The 20,377-nt window shown below is 42.0% G+C and overlaps 1 protein-coding gene and 1 non-coding gene across 2 annotated transcripts in view; both read left to right on the forward strand.

Moving 5' to 3' along the window:
- The window catches only part of PHEX (phosphate regulating endopeptidase homolog X-linked), a 185,936-nt gene that overhangs the window by 55,909 nt on the left and 109,650 nt on the right, over positions 1–20,377 (forward strand). Inside the window, exons 10-11 of the mRNA XM_036439857.2 lie at positions 8,540–8,633; positions 10,514–10,642. Coding sequence (XP_036295750.1) covers positions 8,540–8,633; positions 10,514–10,642 — 223 coding nt within the window. The remainder of the gene's footprint in view (positions 1–8,539; positions 8,634–10,513; positions 10,643–20,377) is intronic.
- On the forward strand, positions 18,465–18,594 carry LOC118720279. The gene has a single exon (XR_004988379.1). It is a non-coding gene; the product is annotated as a small nucleolar RNA SNORA11 (small nucleolar RNA).

Genomic DNA, 20,377 nt, shown 5'->3' on the forward strand with positions numbered 1-20,377 from the left:
AAAAATCATCTCTGTGGTGATGGTGATACTTTAGAACTGCAGGACTTGTTATAACAAAAGGGACCAAGAAAGACCATGAGTAGAGGGAGATTTTAATCTTCTTATCAAAATGATAACTTGATGTAAATGTAGTGAATAGCATTGGAAGAATACACATGAGTGGCCATATTATTATGATTTCTGAGCACATAATAATTTGGCCACTTAATATTTTTTTAGAGGCCCGGTGCATGAATTCGTGTATGGGTGAGGTCTGGCCAGCCTGGACAGGGGGAGGGGACATGGGCAGTTGGCCAGCCTGCCTGCTGGTCGAACACCTGGCTGAGGGGACAATTTGCATATTAGCCTTTTATTATATAGGATATACACTAAGTGGCCAGATTGTTATGTGTTCTGAGGTCATAATAATCTGGCCACTCAGTATATATAGATAAAAAAAATTACAGATAATATATCCATGATATAAAATGACCTCTAGACATTACGAAACTTCAGTTTTAAAGACAGAAAGCATCTCTTTCACATAATTTAAGCCTCAAAAACCAATTTATCTAAAACAACTTGTATTTTATATATTCTTAAGAGATTTCAAAACACTTTACATATGGAAAAGATTAGTACTTTATTTGCACATCACAGTGCATTTTTATACTGCTAAACATATTTGATCTTTACTTGTGTTGTATTCCAATCCAGGAAATAGCCCCTTGGGTCCTCACAGTTATACATTAGTCAGGACATGCCAATTGCCAAAATAGGTACCTCTAAACTCTCATTGGCTTGCACAATGAAAACTATACTCTTGGCTCATGGAACAGTCCAACATGGGTGTCCCTATAAGATGGCTTTCTTCTAAGTAGTGAGTCGAGAACCCAGGCTCTTCCTCCTTGTGACTGCCCTTCTCTGGGTGTTTGGAATCTTCTCCATTCAGCTGATAGGTGGGGAAAGAGAGGGTAGAAGATTGCAAGGAAGTGTTTGTGGTAAAGCCTAAAAGTGGTGCATATCCCTTCTATCCTTATGTCATTGGTCAGAACACAGTCATAGAACCCATTTAGCTGCAGAAGAAGCTGGGAAGTATAGTTAAGGCATGTGCCCAGGAGCAAAATACCACATAAATGATCTAATTTTCTTGAAATGATATTTTCTTGTTTGTTCCACCTTGCTCCCAAATGACTCGGTGAGCACCTGATGGTGGGCACTCTTGTATAATAAGTCTTCACTTTAATGTCATCAATAGGTTCTATGACTTTAAGTGAAATGATATATAATGAAACCAGTTTTACCATGGGCTAATTTAAAAAATGTGTATTTTTATTGATTTCAGAGAGGAAGGGAGAGGGAGAGAGATACAGAAACATCAATGATGAGAGACAATCATTGATTGGTTGCCTCCTGCATGCCCCCTACTGGGGATCAAGCCCACAACCTGGGAAAGTGCTCTTGACCTGAATCAAATTCGGGACCCTTCAGTCCGCAGGCTGATGGTCTGTCTACTGAGCCAAACCAGGTAGGGCCACCCCATAGGCTAATTGATATGAGTTAACTTCCTATAGCATCTCATCAAGGTTGTAATAAGACAGTGTTATTTGAGGATCTGCTGTAATTGCTTTTGTAACTTCAAGGCCTAGCACAATGCTTCTCATAATAGATACTTCGTAAAAATTTCTAGAAAATGACCAGATGCCCCAATCACCAGTATCCAGGAGGTGATATGTAAGCAGAACCGCAGAGGATAAGGAGGAGTTTTCCAGATAGAGGAGCGTGGAAAAAGGATGTTGCATATGTTCAGTGATGGGACTAGCATGTTGCCTTCGAAGCAGGACTCCAGAGAGCTGGGAAGGCCTTGAGGGGTTGGTTTGGGCTCAGGATGTATAAAGGAAAGGTTTTTAGCATCTTCTCCCTTCTCCCCTAGAGGTACCTTTGAAGAAACAGCCAATCCTTCTCAAGTTGGGTGTCTCCGCTGTGCCTCTGTTCTGAGAATCTGCCAGTGAAAATCACACATGGGTCATGATGATGTTAACCACCATTAAGACTAACAGTTACCTGAAAAGAACTATATATTGTTTCTGTTGTGCAGATGAGGAAGCAAAGGTTAAGTGACCTGCCTAAGGACACACCTCTTAGAGGGAGCAGACCTGAGATTCTAACTCTGTGACCCTTACTTCTATGTCCTGTCTCTTTTGCATACATGTCTCTGTATGGAAATGAGACACCTTTCAGATACTTCCCTGTTAGTGTGGAGACAGACAACTCCCCTTTAATTTGCAGGACTACCAAACCATGTAGGGTTGGTATTAGCTGCTCATTTCTTGACGGCTTCATACCCTCTTATATCACGTCTCCTGCCAGCCTGGTGGGGTTAGGACTCTCTTTCGGACTGAATGGCTTTGGGGATGGAGGCACTGACTCTGAAAATTGGTTCATGGTACAAATCTAGAGCAGTGAGATCCCCCAGAGGTTGTTCCAGAAACTGTTGGCCCTTGAGGGACAAGGAATTAGGTGGCCAGGGCAGGGCCATTTGAGGGCTTGGCATGGAGGCTGCCTATAGGGAAATGGAGTCAGAGTTCAAGGTGGAAAGAGGGTGTGAAGATGCAGTGATGTGCTGGGTCTCTCAGGTTTTGGGCATGTCTTTCCAACTCTATATGGAGTGACATCACATAAATAGTTTGAAATAAACTCTAATTTCTGATATGGCTGAGCATTAGGTGACAGTATAATTCAGTCATTACGGTCAGATCTGCTCCTGGCTTGGGAATATTGACAACCTGGAAGTTGGCAAATGCTACAGATCAAGTTTTTCTTGGCAAGCCAGTTGTCTAGAACATCTCTGGGTGATGGGTGCTGCGGATTTCCATCCCTTTCTGCCTCCCTTCAGTTCTCCCACCCACTCCTGACTGAAGGCTGTCTTAGATTCCATCTAATTTGGTCTGAGGAGCTAGAATGGGAGGGGGAGGCTGAGGAAAGGTGGGATCAGAGAAATCTGACTTGGGATCTTCTGTGTGCGCGCACACCCGTACTTCAGCAGTCCGGCCTAAAGCAGACCCTGGGAGCTTTTGCCAACCGTCTGTGATCTTTTCTGTCCTCAATTTTATTTTCATATAAAGCATGCACAGCATACATTCAAGTGAGATGACTCTCGTTGGACAGGAACTCCTAGAGGCTTCCCGGGGAGATGTGCTGATCCGAGGACCTCTTACAGGGTTCAGCAATGCTGCTGGTGATCTAGGGCCTCGCTGTTCAAAATATGGCCCAACGAGAGCAATATTGGCCTCTGCTGAGAGCATGTCAGGAATGCAGAATCTGAGATTTCGAAAGTCCTAGTTTAGCTGTGTGTGCGGAAAGATGAGGAGATGGAGTTTTCCTAGACCAGTGCTTCTCAAACCTGACAATCAGCAGAATATCCCCGGAGGGCTCGTTAAAGCATACTGCTGAGCCCCACCCACAGTTTCTGAGTCCGTTGCAGGCCCAGAATTTTTTTTTTTTTTTAACAAGTTCTCAGGTGCTGCTTAAGTTGCTGGGCTAGGGACACAACTTGGGAATCACAGCCTTAGGCATACCTCTGAGCAGCCTCTAGGATTTAGGGAGATTTCTTTGGCTTTGAGAACCTTTGAGAAGAAACTGGTTCACCTCAGGGAGTGTGACTGAGAGGAGCAAATGCAAGCTCTGGAATTTGAGGACCAAATGTCAGTCCCGGATTTGACACTTCTGGGAAGTCCCTTGACCTCTGACCTTTGTTTTCTTCATCTGAAAATGGAGATAATAATAATAACCCCCCCTTAATAGCATCGGTAATGAGGATCAAAAAGGGTACTTTATTGCCAAAGCTGGTTTGGCTCAGTGGATAGAGCGTTGGCCAGCGGACTGAGTAGTCCTTGGTTCGATTCCGGTCAAGGGCATGTACCTTGGTTGCGTGCGCATTCCCAGTGGGGGGGGGTGTGCAGGAGGCAGCTGATCAGTGTTTCTGACTCTCTCCCTCTCCCTTCCTCTCTGTGAAAAATCAATAAAATATATATTTTTTAAAAAGGTACTTTATGATCTTTGAAATGAAATACAAATGTTAGCTGCCACTGATTGAGAACAAAGGGCAGCAGATGCTTCTTTAAAAACCTCTTCCTGGTCAGAGACTCTGGGAAACAATTTCATGCTGCTCTGTTTGTGGTGGGTCTCTTCTGAGGTGTTTTGCTTTTCTCTCCTTTATTTCTTGTCATTTGGGGAAAGCACCATACTGCTGACAATGCTTTTTGGAAAAAACAAAGATATTATTTGCTATTTTCAAGTGCTGTTGCTGAGTCTAATTCCCCCCCCCCCCCCCCCCCCCCGCATCTTGGTGTGCCTGAGCATTAGGTGCAGTAATTCAGTCATTATGGTCAGATCTGCTCCTGGCTCGGTAATATTAGCACTCTACAGCTGTGTGCTCCCCACGTTCTGTCAGTGTATCTGTCACACACCGGAGCAGCTTATCCGCGCCATTGTCTTACTGTGCGAGCTTCCTGCATCCCAGCTTCTGGCTCTCCGAGGTCTTATGATGCTAGCATTTTAGTAATACCTTGCCCATGAAGACCTCACATACTGTTCTTCCTTCATACCTGCAGATTTCTGCTAAGTGCCTTTGTCAAGAGTATTTTTGGGGTCTCCGTGATTGGTCAGGAATTTTTTTCTCAATTACAGGCATTCATGCGTCACTGCGTAGCACGGGGAAATCACACAGGCTTAGAGGTAGATATACCGCTTCTGGTCAAGCCTCCATCGTTTATTACACCGGTTCTATTTATGTTGGGCTCCCTAGAGAGGGATAGAGATTTTGATGTCATTGGTGTGGAGGGGCCTCAACATCTGGGCCTTTAAAACTCCCCAGGTGATTTTACTAAGTTGGAGACCCACTGCCTATATAATAATGAGGAGTTACTTAATGGTTCTAGGCCTCAAGCTTCCTTGTATGTAAAATGGGTACAATAACATCTCTAGCAGTTGTGGGGATTCCAGAAAATGCCATGATTTCAAGGGAACTGAAAGGCCCACACTGCTAAATTTTCAGTATGTCTTTTCTACTGCCATCAGGTCCCTCCTAACGGTGTCCCTACTTAATCTGACTCATCTGCTCCCTTGAGAGAATATTTTTTGAATTCACATAGGATATCTGCTGGCCAGGGACCTTCTAATCTAGGGGTGTCGAACTCAATCAGAGAAGGGGCCAAAATCTAAAATCCAGCCTAAATCGCGGGCCGAATGGTTTACTGAACAGTCATAAACTGTCATTGTGATGGAAACGCAGCGGAGTGCAGTGATGACAGCGCGGTGCGGGCCACATTGCAAGGCCTGGCGGGACGGATTTGGCCCGTGGGCCTTGTGTTTGACACATGTGTTCTAATCTGTCCCTATGAATCTACATAGCTGTCACACCCAACAAGCAGTATTTTAAGTTTGAAGAACATACAGACCTTGTGTTAGGGCCAGGCTCTGCCCCATTGACATTCTCTACCCTGGATCCTCATTGGTGCCTGTGTCTCCCTTACTACAGCTGGCCTTTTGCCTCTGAGAGCAAGGACCCTGCTCACCACCCCCTCCAAACAAGCTATTCCTGCTTTATTTAGCTTGTCTACAGTTCATGTTCTTGCTTCACCCCCTAAGCCTTCCATCCTTTGGGCACAGCCCACGCCCTGTCCCTCTCATGATGCTTACTCTCACCCCTCAGTTTGAGCTGTGAAGTGTCTGGCACATACTATTGGGTGCTAGTGTCTGCAAAAGCATTCTCGATGTGCTTGCCTCATTTCCCCTGCTCAGCTAAAAGCTTCCAGAGATCAGTGACTATATATCTTTCTTGCCTTTCCATCTCCCCAGTGCCTAGAACTATTAGTACATGTCTAAGTGCCCAGAATGTGCTGATTGAGTGAAAGGAGGCTCTCATGTGTTCTTATTGTGTGTGCCTTCAAGTCGGCAACCTGATTATATGAATAAGCTGAAATCTGAAGTCCTGTGTCCCCCAACTAGACTCGATAAGTTCTCTGAATGTAGGCCCTGGATTCCTATTTATTTGCATTCCTCATGGCATCTGGAGCAATACTTGGGCAGCTGTAAATGCCCAGTGAGCACTTCTTGTCTTGCTTAGGAATGCGAACTGAAAAGATCCAAGGGAATGATCTACAACTACAGATGTATTGTAGTAGTCTCAACAGAGCATGGATAAGGGCTAGACTTTACTGATAACAGGGGCTTCTGAGAAGGAGTGCACATATCTCAACAATATCCACTGAATTCAAGAGGAAATCTGAAAACTTCCCTATGTCTATTTTTGATTGAAAAAAGAATTAGGTTTTATAGTGTTCTGCATAGGTGGTCACAAACTCTGCATTTGATCTCCCGTGTATGGCACACATGGAGGGTGGAGGTGATAGTGTCACCCGCAGTAATTTGTTTTCATTAGATATATGGAAAATAATTTAGAACTATTTATACATACATACATGTAGATTTATAACTTTGATTATCTAGTTTAACCTCCCCCCCCCCCCCAAATGGACAGGTGACTTTAAAAATTCTTGCAGAGACACAGGAATTATAGATACTACTAGTAAAGTAAGCACAAGTGAATGGCAAGAAAATGGCAGAAGTGCCTTTAAAAAAAACAAAACACAAACATTTTATTGATTTTTTACAGAGAGAAAGGGAGAGGGATAGAGAGTTAGAAACATCAATGAGAGAGAGACATCGATCAGCTGCCTCCTGCACACTCCCTATTAGGAATGTGCCTGCGACCAAGGTACATGCCCTTGACTGGAATCGAACCTGGGACCTTTCAGTCCACAGACGGACGCTCTATCCATTGAGCCAAACCAGTTTTGGCAGAAGTGCCTCTTTTCCAACTCTAGTTTGTCATCTTGGTTAGCCAGATGACAAGGTAAAAACAGTGGTGGTGTAACCAGTTGTGACAAGGATATGGTCCAAAATGCTTTGAAATGACCAAGAAGACTATATGAAATGTGGATCTACAGCCATTGTCATTGTATTATCCTAATCCTGTATGGATAATGTTTCTGGAAGAATTAACTAATGGTATTTGAAGAACTAATGATTTTTGAAATTGCCTTTATTTCACTTTAACTTCAAAATTTCTATTTCTGCATTTGTCAGAACATTTGTAATATGTTCGGCCAATAGCTTATCTCTATGTAAATGAAAATAACTACACATATATTGGCTATATATGCTGAAAAAGGCTTTATTGCTAGGTGTGCATGTTTACTGGGTTAGAGTGCTAGGCAAATGAGAGTGTTCTTTAAATTTTTTTTTTAATATTTCAATTGTAGTTGACATACAATATTATATTTATTTCAGATATTCAGCATAGTGATTAGACATTTATATAACTTACAAAGTGATCACCCCCATACGTCTAGTACAAATGTGGGTTGTTCTTGATGGCCCAGTTATCATCATCATGTCACACTGCTCTCACACGCTGTCTGACTCAAGAGCTGTCTTAGGAATGTGTGTTATTAGTCACTGTGATAATGGCACAGCTGGGAGGAGATGGGTCATTAAAAATTCATCATCACTGTTGAGTTAGAAGTTAACTCAGGCCACACATCCTCTGAGGTCAAGGCATATTTTGCTTATAGAAAAAGGCAACACTTGATAGAGTGTAGTGGATTTTTAAGATATGTATTATGAGTATTACATGAGCATGTGGGTTTGTTTATATGTTTGGAAGTGAATAACAACAACAAAAATCTGGAATTTATAATTTGTCAAGTATGTCCTTAATTTATATGAACCTCACAATAACCGTGTAAGGTAGGAGCCATCCCCATTGGATGACAAAGGATGATAACATCAGCAAGGGTAAGTGACTTGCCCAAGCTCACATATCTAGTAAGTATAGAACCAGGGTGCAGATCTAGATAACTGGTATTAGCCAGTATATAGCTGTTGGTTTCCAGAGATAAGAATTCATCTGTATTTAAAATATATATATATTTTTTTAATTGATTTTTTTTTACAGAGAGGAAGAGAGAGGGATAGAGAGTTAGAAACATCGATGAGAGAGAATCATTGATCCGCTGCCTCTTGCACTCCCCCTACTGGGGATGTGCCCGCAACTAAGGTACATAATCGAACCTGGGACCCTTCAGTTCGCAGGCCCATGCTCTATCCACTGAGCCAAACCGGTTTCAGCCATCTGCATTTTTATCAAGTTGCCTAATAATTCAAAGGTGCGGGTGTGGACAGTTTCTAGACATGGAACGCTGGGCAGCAGTGGACTCCATGCCCTGAGAGGGAAAGCAAAATGTTCACAAACGAGGCCTGGAGATGGAATATCCATTTCATCCATCTGTAGTAGGTGGTGAAAACAAGCCAATTTTGGTTAAATGTATTGCCGTTGTATCATCTTATGTCATTTTTCAAGTGAAATTTCTGCAGTATTTTTTTTTTTAATCAAGAGATTCCTCCAAGGGGCTCTGCCAAGAGTTTTCCCTAAGGTGTTCTGCAGAGCATCAGATAGCAACCTAAATATAATAAATATGCATCTCTCTGTTAACAGGACCATTGCCAACTATTTGGTGTGGAGGATGGTTTATTCCAGAATTCCAAACCTTAGCAGGCGCTTCCAGTATAGGTGGCTGGAATTCTCAAGGGTAAGTTTTAAAAAGATTGCAATGTTACATCACTTGATAACTTTACATGCAGGAATAGTTTATATATTAGCTAATCCAATAAAAATCATCTTTAGGAATTGGACAGAGGGAGTTTTGCAGGCCAAGCTCTACTTTTTTTCTTTTCTTTATTTTTATTGAGGTACATAGGGACATAGAGTAAGGTACAGTTATGGCCCTTCGATATGACCTCAATAAATAGAGTTGATGAGGCTCTGTAAAGATATTTATGGAAATACTTGGGACCATCACATTATTTTCACTCTCCACCTTTTGTCAATTTATTCCCATTTCCCCCCATGTGTTTTTTCTTTTAAATATTTTTATTGATTTTTTTTTTTTTTTTTTTGAGAGAGGAAAGAGGGAGAGAGAAAAACACCGATGTGAGAGTGAAACATTGATCGGTTCCCTCCTGCACAGCCCCAGCCAGGGATCAAGCCTGCACCCTGGGCATGTACTCTGACGGAATGGAACTGGCAAACTTTCGGTGTAAGGGATGATGCTCAATCAACTGACCCATACCTGCCAAAGGCCCCCAGTGTTTTTAACTGGTTCACTATAATTATAGTTTTAATATTTCTTAGTGATGTATTTGTAACCATTTTTCATTTCAGTAGTCTAAATATTTAAAATGTGCATGGCATATGTACTAGATAGTAAAGTTTCGTCTTTAATTTAGGCATAGAGTTTCGTCTCTAACTTTATCTTGATCTTGAATCTTAGAATCTCTCTTAACTGCTAGGCCAAAGACGCTTAAATCTAGACTCCTGGGAGACCTCATTCAACGTTCTGAAACACTTTCTTCTCCTTCCCTCCTCACCTGACTCTTTGACCATTACTTCTCTGCCACTCTTTATATATGTGTGTGTGTGTGTGTGTGTGTGTGTGTGTGTGTGTGTGTGTATATATATATATATATATATATATATATATATATTGATTTTGTACAGAGAGGAAGGGAGAGAGATAGAGAGTTAGAAACATCGATGAGAGAGAGTCATCGATCAGCTGCCTCTTGCATACCCTCTACTGGGGATGTGCCCGCAACCAATGTACATGCCCTTGCCCGGAATCGAACCTGGGACCTTTCAGTCCACAGACCGACGCTCTACCACTGAGCCAAACCGGCTTCGGCTGTTTCCCAAACTTTTGACATATGTGTACCCCTTCTATAATTTTCGTGATGCTGAGTACCCCTCGTACTCATGAGAACGTAGAATTAGGCACAGCTAAGCACGGTGCAGTGCATATCCCCACCAAACTCCGATGCAACGTGTACCCCCCCCCCCCCAAACTCTTCCCGTACCCCTGCGGGTACGCGTACCACACTTTGGGAAACACTGGTCTAGATCCTTAGTTTAATGGGATAAATTGGAAGGGATGGAGAATTACATTATTTTTCACTGTCAGATGTTTTTATTTGGTTTTAATCCTCATTTGAGGATATTTTTTCTATTGATTTTTAGAGAGAGTGGAAGGGAGAGGGAAAGAGAGAGGAATATCGATGGGAGAGAAACTAACCGATTGGTTGCTTCCTGCACACCCTGACCAAGGCCCAGGTCGGGGACGAGCCTGCAACCAAGGTACACACCCTTGACCAGAATTGAACCCAGGACCTTTCAGTCCCCAGGCCGATGCTCTATCCACTGAGCAAACTGGCTAGGGCTTAATTTAGTTCTAAATATAACTGGGGACAAGCGTACATTTTTTCTTCATCTGATTTTCCCTTTGGCCCTCCTATCAGACACATGCATATGGGTGGGGTGTGCACTGTTTCATAGACTGTTTTCTTCAGGTTGATTTGTTTTCAGCCATAGGTTTTATCCAAGTGAAAGTAAATCTGTATCGATTGTCTCCCACAGGTAATCCAGGGGACAACAACTTTGCTGCCTCAATGGGACAAATGTGTTAACTTTATCGAAAGCGCCCTCCCTTACGTTGTTGGGAAAATGTTTGTGGATGTGCACTTCCAGGAAGATAAGAAGGAGATGGTAAGTGCTGCTCCCCAACTGAAAGCCAGCGGCAGCTAACCAGATCTGACATGGAGATGGCCATCAGGCCGCTAGCAGTTTCATATCGACTGAAAACTCAAACACAGAATGTAATCATGACAATGAAGAAAATTTCGTACTGAGAAAAGTATGAAATCAAGCTGCATAGAGTCAGAATTTCCCCTGGAGAAATTACATGTGCGAAGTCTATGCTGAGGAAAAAAAGGGGCCTAGATAATTTTATGATTGGCTATTTGAACTGTTGTAATTACAAAAGGTAGGGGTTTTTCCACTTAGGACTCTGTTTTAGAGATGAGAAAGCCAGAGACCCAGAGATGGAGTGATTTGCAATATATTTAACGAATTTTAGGTGGCTTAAAAATAAGATGCAGGTTTTTTCTTCTCTCCTTATACCGTTTTCTAAAAACTAAAGGGGCATGACACTTATCTCACAGAAAACACGTTGTGTCTAGTTTTTCATAAACTTAAAAAGAAACCCTTTTATTTTGGAAATTTCTAAACATGAAAGTGGAAAGAACAGTGTAATGAATTTCTCAGTACCTATGGTTCCTGGCTGTTCGTACCATGTTTCCCTGAAAATAAGACATCCTCTGAAAATAAGACCTAGCGCATGGAAAGATAAGACATCCGCTGAAAATAAGACCTAGCACAACTTTGGGAGAAAAAAATTAATATAAGACACTGTCTTATTTTCGGGGAAACAGGGTAATTGATGCCCAGCCAGATGTAATAAGAGGTGAGGTTTAGCTTCATTCATTCAGTCAAAAAATATTTGTTGAATACCTGTTGTATGTCAGACACTGTTCTAGGCCATGGGATACATAAGAGAACAAAGCAGACCTCACTGAGTTGAATCCAAATGGAAGGGGAGGGATAGACAATAGAAAACACAATGTGTAAATTAACAGGTGTGTTAGAAGATGACAGTAACTCTGGAAAAATGAAAAAGGAGCTAGGGTAAAGAGGAACCAGGCATGCTAGAAGATGTGGGTGTGTGGGTTGTGTTGTAGGATTAAATAGGATGGTCAAGGAAAACCTCACTGTGAAGATGACGTTTGTCACAGATTTGAAGGAGGTGAGAAATTAGGTATGGCAACTATCTGGGGCAGTGGTCGGCAAACTCATTAGTCAACAGAGCTAAATATCAACAGTACAGCGATTGAAATTTCTTTGGAGAGCCACATTTTTTAAAAAATATATTTTTTTATTAAGTTATTATTTTTGTACATATACCAATGCCCCCCCCTCCCGTATATACCCTCCCTCCCCAGAGTTTTGTGTCCATTGGTTGTACTTATATGCATGTATACAAGTCCTTCGGTTGATCTCTTATCTCCCCCAGATCTCCCCAACCTCCCCGCTGTAATTTGACAGTCTGCTTGTTGCTTTACTGTCTCTATATCTATCAAGAGAGCCACATTTTTTAAACTTAAGCTTCTTCTAACACCACTTCTTCAACATAGACTCGCCCAGGCTGTGGTATTTTGTGGAAGAGCCACACTCAAGGGGCCAAAGAGCCGCATGTGGCTTGCGAGCCGCAGTTTGCTGACCACGGATCTGGGGGAACAGTGTCCAGAAGGAACAGCAAAAGCCATAAGGCATGGTTGTGCCTGGCGAGATATAGGAATGGAGTCCACAAGACTGGAGTGGGAGGAATGAAAGTGAGAGAAATAGACTCTGAGGTCAGAGCAGTAATAGGGATGGCGGCATTTTGTTAGGCCTGTAGGTCATTGTAAGAGTGTTGGCTGTACCCTGAGTGAAGTGGAGATCGAAGGCAGGCTTTTAAGCAGAGGCCTGATGTCACCTGACTTATGTTGAGAGGATCATCCCGGCTGTTTTGTTGAGAAGAGACTATTGGGCATGAAGGATAGAAGCAGGGAGGAGTTAGGAGACTGTTGGAGGCACTAGGCCAGAGATGAAAGTGGCTTGAACTAGGTGGTAGCAGTAGGAGTGTGAGAAGGGGGTGGGTGCTGAACATATTCAGAAGTGTAGAGTCCATTGCTGACAGATCGGATGAGGGATCTGAGAGTAAGAGCTTTGCGTCTGATTACGTGGAAGTATGGAGTTGTTCATTGATAAGGGGAATTCTGTGCGGAGGCCAGGTTTGGAAGAGGAGATGAGGAGTTTAGTTTTGGCCCTGTCGAATTTGCGATTTATTAGACTTTCAAGTGAAGATGCCAAGGAGGCACTAGGGTACATAAATTTTGAGTTTAGGATAGTTTTGAAGGTTGGTGGGGAGAGGAGAAGGTGTGAAATAGTTGTCCAGGGGAGTGGGAGAATGAGGAAACTGAGGAAATGCAGCATGGCTTCCTGGAGGCATTAAAGGTCGAGGTGAGTTTGGAGGTCATAAATTTAAAGAGACTCCGTACCTTGGCAGTATGTTCTCGTTCATCTGTTTCAGCTGCATTGGAGGAAGCTGTGCATTTTTTAAAAATATTTTTTTATTGATTTCAGAGAGGAAGGGAGAGGGAGAGAAAGATAGACACATGATGAGCGGGAATCATTGATTGGCTGCCTCCTGCACGCCCCTATACTGGGGATTGAGCCCGCAACCTGGGCATGTGCCCTTGACCAGAATTGAACCCGAGACCCTTCAGTCTGCAAGCTGACGCTCTATCTTACTGATCCAATCAGGCTAGAAATATTTTTTACAAATGGCTCGAAGCAAAATATCTAGGCATGATTAGCTAATGTAAGGGAGGACAAAATGATTTTCCCTCTCTCCTTTTAGGTTCTAAGATTCCCCATAATCAAAGGCCAGTTAGCAGGATAAAAACAGACACAAGTTTAGTAACTCGTATACCTCCTGTATACACGGGAGGACCCAGACAGATAAGGCCCGGAAACAGGCCAAAGCACCACCTTACATACCGTCCCCAGCTAAAGACAAAGAGGTCGGAGTGGGAGGGGCCGTTCTGGGAGGGGACCAGGAAAAGCAGGTAAAGGAAGGTAAGGTGGTTGTGCAGATTTAAGTCCGTGCCTTCTCCAGTGATAAGGTTTCTGGAGACACAGTCATCCTTTTCTTCCTGGGACACAGAGGCAGACACCCTTACAATGGAGATTTTTGTTGCAAACGTTAATTTCTCTCACAAAAAGGTAACTTCTCTCTTTTTAGAGCTTCTCTTGTGTCTGGGACCTCTCAAAACTAATCAGCCCCAAATATGATAATTACTGTGACAAAGAGGCATATTTTGGGGTGGTAGATTTTTGCTCCCCTTCACTAATAACAGTCCATTATAGTCAACCATATACAAATATATGAGCAGCTTGGATGCAGGTTGAATTTCAAGGCAAAGAGAAAGAAAATCTGTTATGCTATTTCACGTGGTTGGTATTATGGGCTGCTACATAATACCAACTGGTTGGTGTTATGTGTTGATATGTAATGCATAACTATGTATTATGTGCCGAAGTTCGTTTTGGAATGCCATGAATCTAAATGCATTTACCTGGATTTTCTATGTGTTTTGATACTTTGGAGAATTAAGCCATGTTTGAGATTTTATATTTGAACCTGAAAGTGCTCTCCTTGCATATAATCCTGAAGAATTGATGTCTTATTTCAAAATAACTCAATATTCCCATTGTGTGCTTTCTTTCACTCCTTGGTTGGAGTAAATGGGTTGAAATTTATCAGATAATCACAGTGGTAATGTAACCTCTTGGAAGGATATAAAAATAAGGGTGGTTTTTTTTATATGTAGTGGGACTTTTTCATGTTCGCGTGTGACATTCTAAAACAAAGTTGATTTTGGCATTCCCACCCTCCACCCCTTATTTTAATGTACATGGGCATGGAGGCATGATAGTTACATAGATACTCATCTATTTTGCATAAATTTATTTGCATCCTTTAAGCTGAAGTTGTTTGCCTCAGGGAAAACTTAAATTGGAAACTTACATGAGAAATATCTATATGAATTTTACCTTTTATCTATCTGATTTTATTTTTGTTTTTCATACCCTGTTACAGGGCTCCCATCCCTGCTACAGGGCTCCCATATAATAACTACCTGGAACTACTGATTTATTTACACACAAAATATTTTTTATTTTTACGGTAGTTACAGCCCAAAGAAAAAGAAAAACAGAAAGATCCCCATTGGGACTCAAACTCAGACAGAAGGCTGCCTTTGCTTTATTTACAAAAATCTGTTGTTAAGCAAATGAACACAGTCAGAAGGTTAAACTTCAGGTACTTCTCAGTCTCTGCTCTGTACAGGAATCACAGGAGGATCTCATTGCATTTAACAAGGATCCTTTTAACTTGGGTCTGGGGTAAGCCCCAAGAATTTGCATAACAAGCTCCCAAGTGATGCTGATGTTGCAATTCCAGGGATACTTGGAGTAGCAAGGCCTTCACATCATTCATTTGCAGTTAACCACTAAGAAACCCTGTCCTGGTGATTCACGTGAGCAGGGCAGGCTGCTGAGTTGGACAGCAGTACTTCATTTACAAAAGTCCATTGCATTAGTACAGGAACCTCTTCAGTTTTCAGATCATTGAAACTTTTCCCTGATTCAAATTGGTTTAAGTGGACTGCCCCAAAGCCTGTGTGAGGGCCTCCAGGCTTCCATCTCCCAACTATTTAGTTTTCCTTTGGAAAGTGGTATCTAGGTTCCTCCAAGGGACTTCCTGCTTCTCAGTATTTCTGTTTCTAGAGACTCTGAATGGCAGGTTAGCACCCTTTGTCATAGAGTTTGGGAGAGAGCATTTTAACAAGTAATGAATATAAAAGTTATTGGTGTTATAGTTTATATACTTCATTTCATACTAAGTTTTTGAAATCCCATATGTATTTTATACTTGTAGCACATCTCAGTTTGGATTAGCCACATTTCAATTGCCATGTATGGCTCTTATATTGGACATGTGGTTACCATATTGAGCAGTGACCATCTAAAGAATTGAAGAGGGATCTCGTGAGTTCAGTGTAGCAGAGCTCAGTCCCCGGGTGAGCAGGTGCTAGTAGCCAGGATTCGGGAGGTGAGGTCCTCGGTTCCTGACCTGCTAGGTTCATGGAGGACTCTGACATCAGCAGGGAAGGACTCAACCAACACCGGGATTCATGGCCTGGAAATAGGAGTGACAGCCAAGCTGCTACCTGATGAAGATGTTTCAGGTTCTCTGGCATATCAGCTTAGAGGAGGAGGGGAATTCCAGACCCTACTCTGATGTAAGCATCTTGGAGGCTTGGTTCTCGTTGGATCAGGGACTGGGTTGGGTGGAGCCTGGAAGTTCAAGATGTTTAGTGCCTGGGAAGTGCAAAGCCAGAGGATCCAAGTTCAAATACCCTCAGAGTCAATTAGGAACATTAAATAACATACATGAATAAAGCTGGCTGGGTATCAGCAAAAACCAGGGCAAGTCCAACAATGAATGGTAATTGTCTCTGGGGCTCGGTGTTTGGGACACAAGAGTGATGGAGAGGCATGAATGCGCTACCCATGGTTCAGCTCAGGCTGTCTTGTTGCAGATGCCTATCAAGGGTTACTAGGATTCTGGAGTGTTTTTTAGGAAAGTCAGAAATATGGATTTTTATCCCACATTTTAAATCTTGGTCAATACTTTGGAAGCCAAGCTTAATATATCCTGGGGAATACAATTTTGTGCTTTTAAGCACTAACATTCTCTTTCCAATCTTCAGAACTCCAAATCAGGACCTAGTATTCAGAGAACTTCTTTTAATTTTTTGTTATTTAGTTGAAGGTCATGCATAATTTTAAAATATAGCATATTAGCTGAATGTTGAAGACATTGTGTGGAAAGTTATACACAGGGTATGAAAGTGGGACTCCTTTAGTGAATCCATGATGTACCGTCACTATAAATAGAGATGTTGCTCCAGTGCCACTGTGACACACTCTGTTCTGTAAGTTCATGACCTCTACATGACTGGAGAAAGGATTGGGGAGGGTTATGTGTGTGCATGAGAGGAAGAGGGATGTCTAAAGTTATTACTTATAATTTTTCTCTTCCTTTTCCTTTTTATTATTAACTAGAGGCCTGGTGCACGACATTCGTGCATGAGTAGAGTCCCTAGGCCTGGCTGGTGATCAGGGCCAATTAGGTTCCCCGCCTCCCTGCCCCCCTGCCTCCTCCTTCCCTTGCTCCCTCAGTGCCCCGCTACCAACACTGGTGGCCTGCCATGCTCCGTACAACCCTCTGGTGGTCAGTGCACATCATAGCAAGTGATCAAACTCCCGTTCTCCCAGTTTGCACTCCCAAGGGGACACTTTGCATATTAGCTTTTTATATATATAGAAGATGAGAATTGATATGTGTAATATGTGAATAAATGCTCCCACATAGAGATCCACATCCATGGAGAGCAGGTGAAGATTCTAGTGATGGCTGGGAAGGGATGGTCTCCATGGGCCTAGTGTGACTGATGGTCAGGCTATAATGTTTTAAAAAATATGGCAATGGTAATAAAGTATTATAGTTAACTTTTACTGGGGTTTAACTGAATGTCTGGCACTCTTCTAAGTGCTTTCCATAAGTTAATTTATTCAATCCTCACAATGGCTCTATAACTGCTATTACTGCCCTCATTTTCCAGATGACGAAACTGAGGTTCAGAGAGTAAATTTCCCAAGAATGTATAACCTGAAAATGGTTTAGGAAGGTTTTAAGCCCACATGATCTAGCTTTAAGCCAGTGTTCTCTTCCCTTGCTTCTCTCTAAAAAAATACTAGAATTTTCACCATTTTCATGACTGTAATGAAGAGAGCTATCATAATGAGGAGACTCAGCGGCTTTTTAAATAATTAATTCACCTTTATCACGATATTATTTATTCATATATTAATATATTATAAAAATAAAATACATTTTTCTGTTAGCATTTTAGAGATAGGAAACAGTTGGAATAGATTTGCTTCTAGTATTTCAATATTTAAAGAGAAATACAGTTGAAATCTTAATTCGAGTCTAACTAGTGGACATTGCATTTTTATATTCCATAATTTTCAGAAGAAACAAAAGGAAATAAGTTGAATATCAGAAAATCCATCTAAGAGCAATTTTCTAGGTATATTTTTGTCTCAGTCCACACACTGAGTTCAATTTTCAGTATTTTCTACATATATCATTATGAGGAGTGATCCTTGATTTTGACATCGTGACCTAAGGCTCTGTAAGATTTTTCAGTAAAAAGTCTTTTAAAAAAGTTTATCATCCTTTAGCTACTAAGGCAAATGTGAAATTGCCCAAGAACAATTTTCTATTAAGTGTTGAAGCAAAAAACAACAAACAAACTACAGACGATCTTTCTGCTTTAACTGTCATCTCTAGAAAATTCAGTGAAATTGGAGCTCCAATTTAAACATTTTCGCTGAAGCAAGTTATTAAACCTTATCATTTTATTTCATGATAGTGTCCTAAAGTACTTATCTTTATTCATATATATCAGTTCTGCCAATAGGCATTTTTTTTTTGCTGCTCCCTCAAATTTTCTGTATTTTTGTTATAGGGTGAACCCTGTTAAAGAAAAAAATATATTGTGTTACTTGTTAAAATGCTAAGGAAGACTTTTTTCAGGACTATTGCAAAAAGTGTGAAGACTTTCACAGTAGGGGGGAGAGATTGGATTCAACAGATGGGAATTTATGGCCAACCAGAATATTTGAGGGGATCAGTGGATGGGAAATTACTAAGAAGAGACACCAAGGATCAGGGGACTTTTGCTGAAGGCAGGCCAGAGTGCTCAGATATCAAGGGAACGGAGTTTGACCAAATAGATATGGATATTGTTCAGTTATAATGGGTAGAGGAGCCTCTCTAAACTGACTTAATCATAGGGTGTGAAGAGAGAGCAGAGCGCCCGAAGAATGGCTCCTCTGTGAATAACACACCAACAGCAACTTGGGCCTATTCTTCACGGGTGGCAGGATACTGTGGCCTTCCTGTGATATTACACCCTATACAACAACAACAAAAACCAACTGACTTAATCTGGATTCTTGCTAAAACTGGGTTGTGCAGGCCTGGCAAGGACAGGATGGAGGCCAAGGTCAAGGCCTAATAAAGAAGAGGGCTTTGCCCTAGCAGGTTCGACTCAGTGGATAGAGCCTTGGATTGTGGGTCCCAGGTTCAATTCTAGTCAAGGACACATGCTCAGGTTGCGGGCTCCATCCCCAGTAGAGGGTGTGCAGGAGGCAGCCAATCAGTGATTCTCTGTTATCATTGATGTTTCTGTTCTCTGTCCTTTCTCTGAAATCAATTGAAAATATTTTAAAAAATGAAAAAGAAAAAAGGAAGAAGGCTTAGAGCAGTGGTTCTCAATCTTCCTAATGCCTCGACCCTTTAATACAGTTCCTCATGTTGTGGTGACCCCCAACCATAAAATTATTTTCGGTGCTACTTCATAACTGTAATTTTGCTACTGTTAATGAATCCTAATGTAAACATCTGTGTTTTCCTATGGTCTTAGACTCTACAGCAGCGGTTATCAACCTGCGGGTCGCAACCCACAGGTTGAGAACCACTAGCAGGGTCGCCTAAGACCATAAAATAATAGCAGGGTCGCCTAAGACCATGAAGTAGCACCGAAAATAATTTTATGGTTGGGGGTCACCACAACATCAGGAACTGTATTAAAGGGTCACGGCATTAGAAAGGTTGAGAACCACTGGCTTACAGGAATCTGGCTAAAGTTTAATCAAGGAGAGAGTCTTTGTCAACCCTCAAATCAAAGCTAAAGTACTGGTTTCTTATACATTAAAACATTCTGTATACAGAAGCTTAACCTAGTTATCGAGGAACAAACCTTTTATCACACTTCAGGTACAGACTTTACTGAGTGAAGAATTCAAACGTTACTTACTGTGCAAAACAGTTCTCTAATGTCTCCTGTACTCCAGTAGCTTATTCTTCTTTTCTTTTTATGGCAAAGACATTGTTCATGTCCTCAAGTAATGAAATAGATGACCTACGGTCTCTTCCAAGTTTCTGAGCTGCTCTGGTGAGCAATTCCTGTAGTAATTCTTATCCCCAGAACAGGCTTCTCCTCCCACCCCATCCAGCTGCAGCTGGTGCCGCAGACTTAAGTGCCCACAAGGGTCCAATTGCAGTGGTGGAGATTGAACTTGCAACCTCCATACACTAGGAGTTCACCTCATTAGTGAACCAAGATAATTGAATTGATGTCCCGCAATTAATATTCAAGTTCTCCCATTCCCCTACTCGCTGTTTCTCTCAGTGGTTGAGCAAATGAGATGTAACTCGAACGTTGATGGCAGAAGTCACATGAAAGTCAGTGTCATTCATCATAGCAATGCTCTGGTATGGAAGGGTTCTTTGTTCCCTGCAGATGCTGGTACTCATGAGGGTTGGTCTCAGGATAACCCTGCTCCACAAGTCACGCAAAGAAATTATATCCTCTCGGGCACCAAACGTTTCCGTTTCTGTTTGTCTAGTCCACATGTGTCAAACACAAGGCCCGCGGGCCAAATCCGTCCTGCCAGGCCTTGCAATGTGGCCCGCACCGCGCTGTCATCACTGCACTCCGCTGCGTTTCCATCACAATGACAGTTTATGACTGTTCAGTAAACCATTTGGCCCGCGATTTAGGCTGGATTTTAGATTTTGGCCCCTTCTCTGATTGAGTTCGACACCCCTAGTCTAGTCAATGGTATCAGCCACAATGCCAAGATCAGTTTCTCTGGGATCTGAATTTTAAAGGTCTTTAAATATAGTGATAAGATATTGAC

The sequence above is a fragment of the Pipistrellus kuhlii genome, unplaced genomic scaffold (genome assembly GCF_014108245.1).
Source record: "Pipistrellus kuhlii isolate mPipKuh1 unplaced genomic scaffold, mPipKuh1.p scaffold_m20_p_16, whole genome shotgun sequence".
NCBI classification, from domain to species: domain Eukaryota; kingdom Metazoa; phylum Chordata; class Mammalia; order Chiroptera; family Vespertilionidae; genus Pipistrellus; species Pipistrellus kuhlii.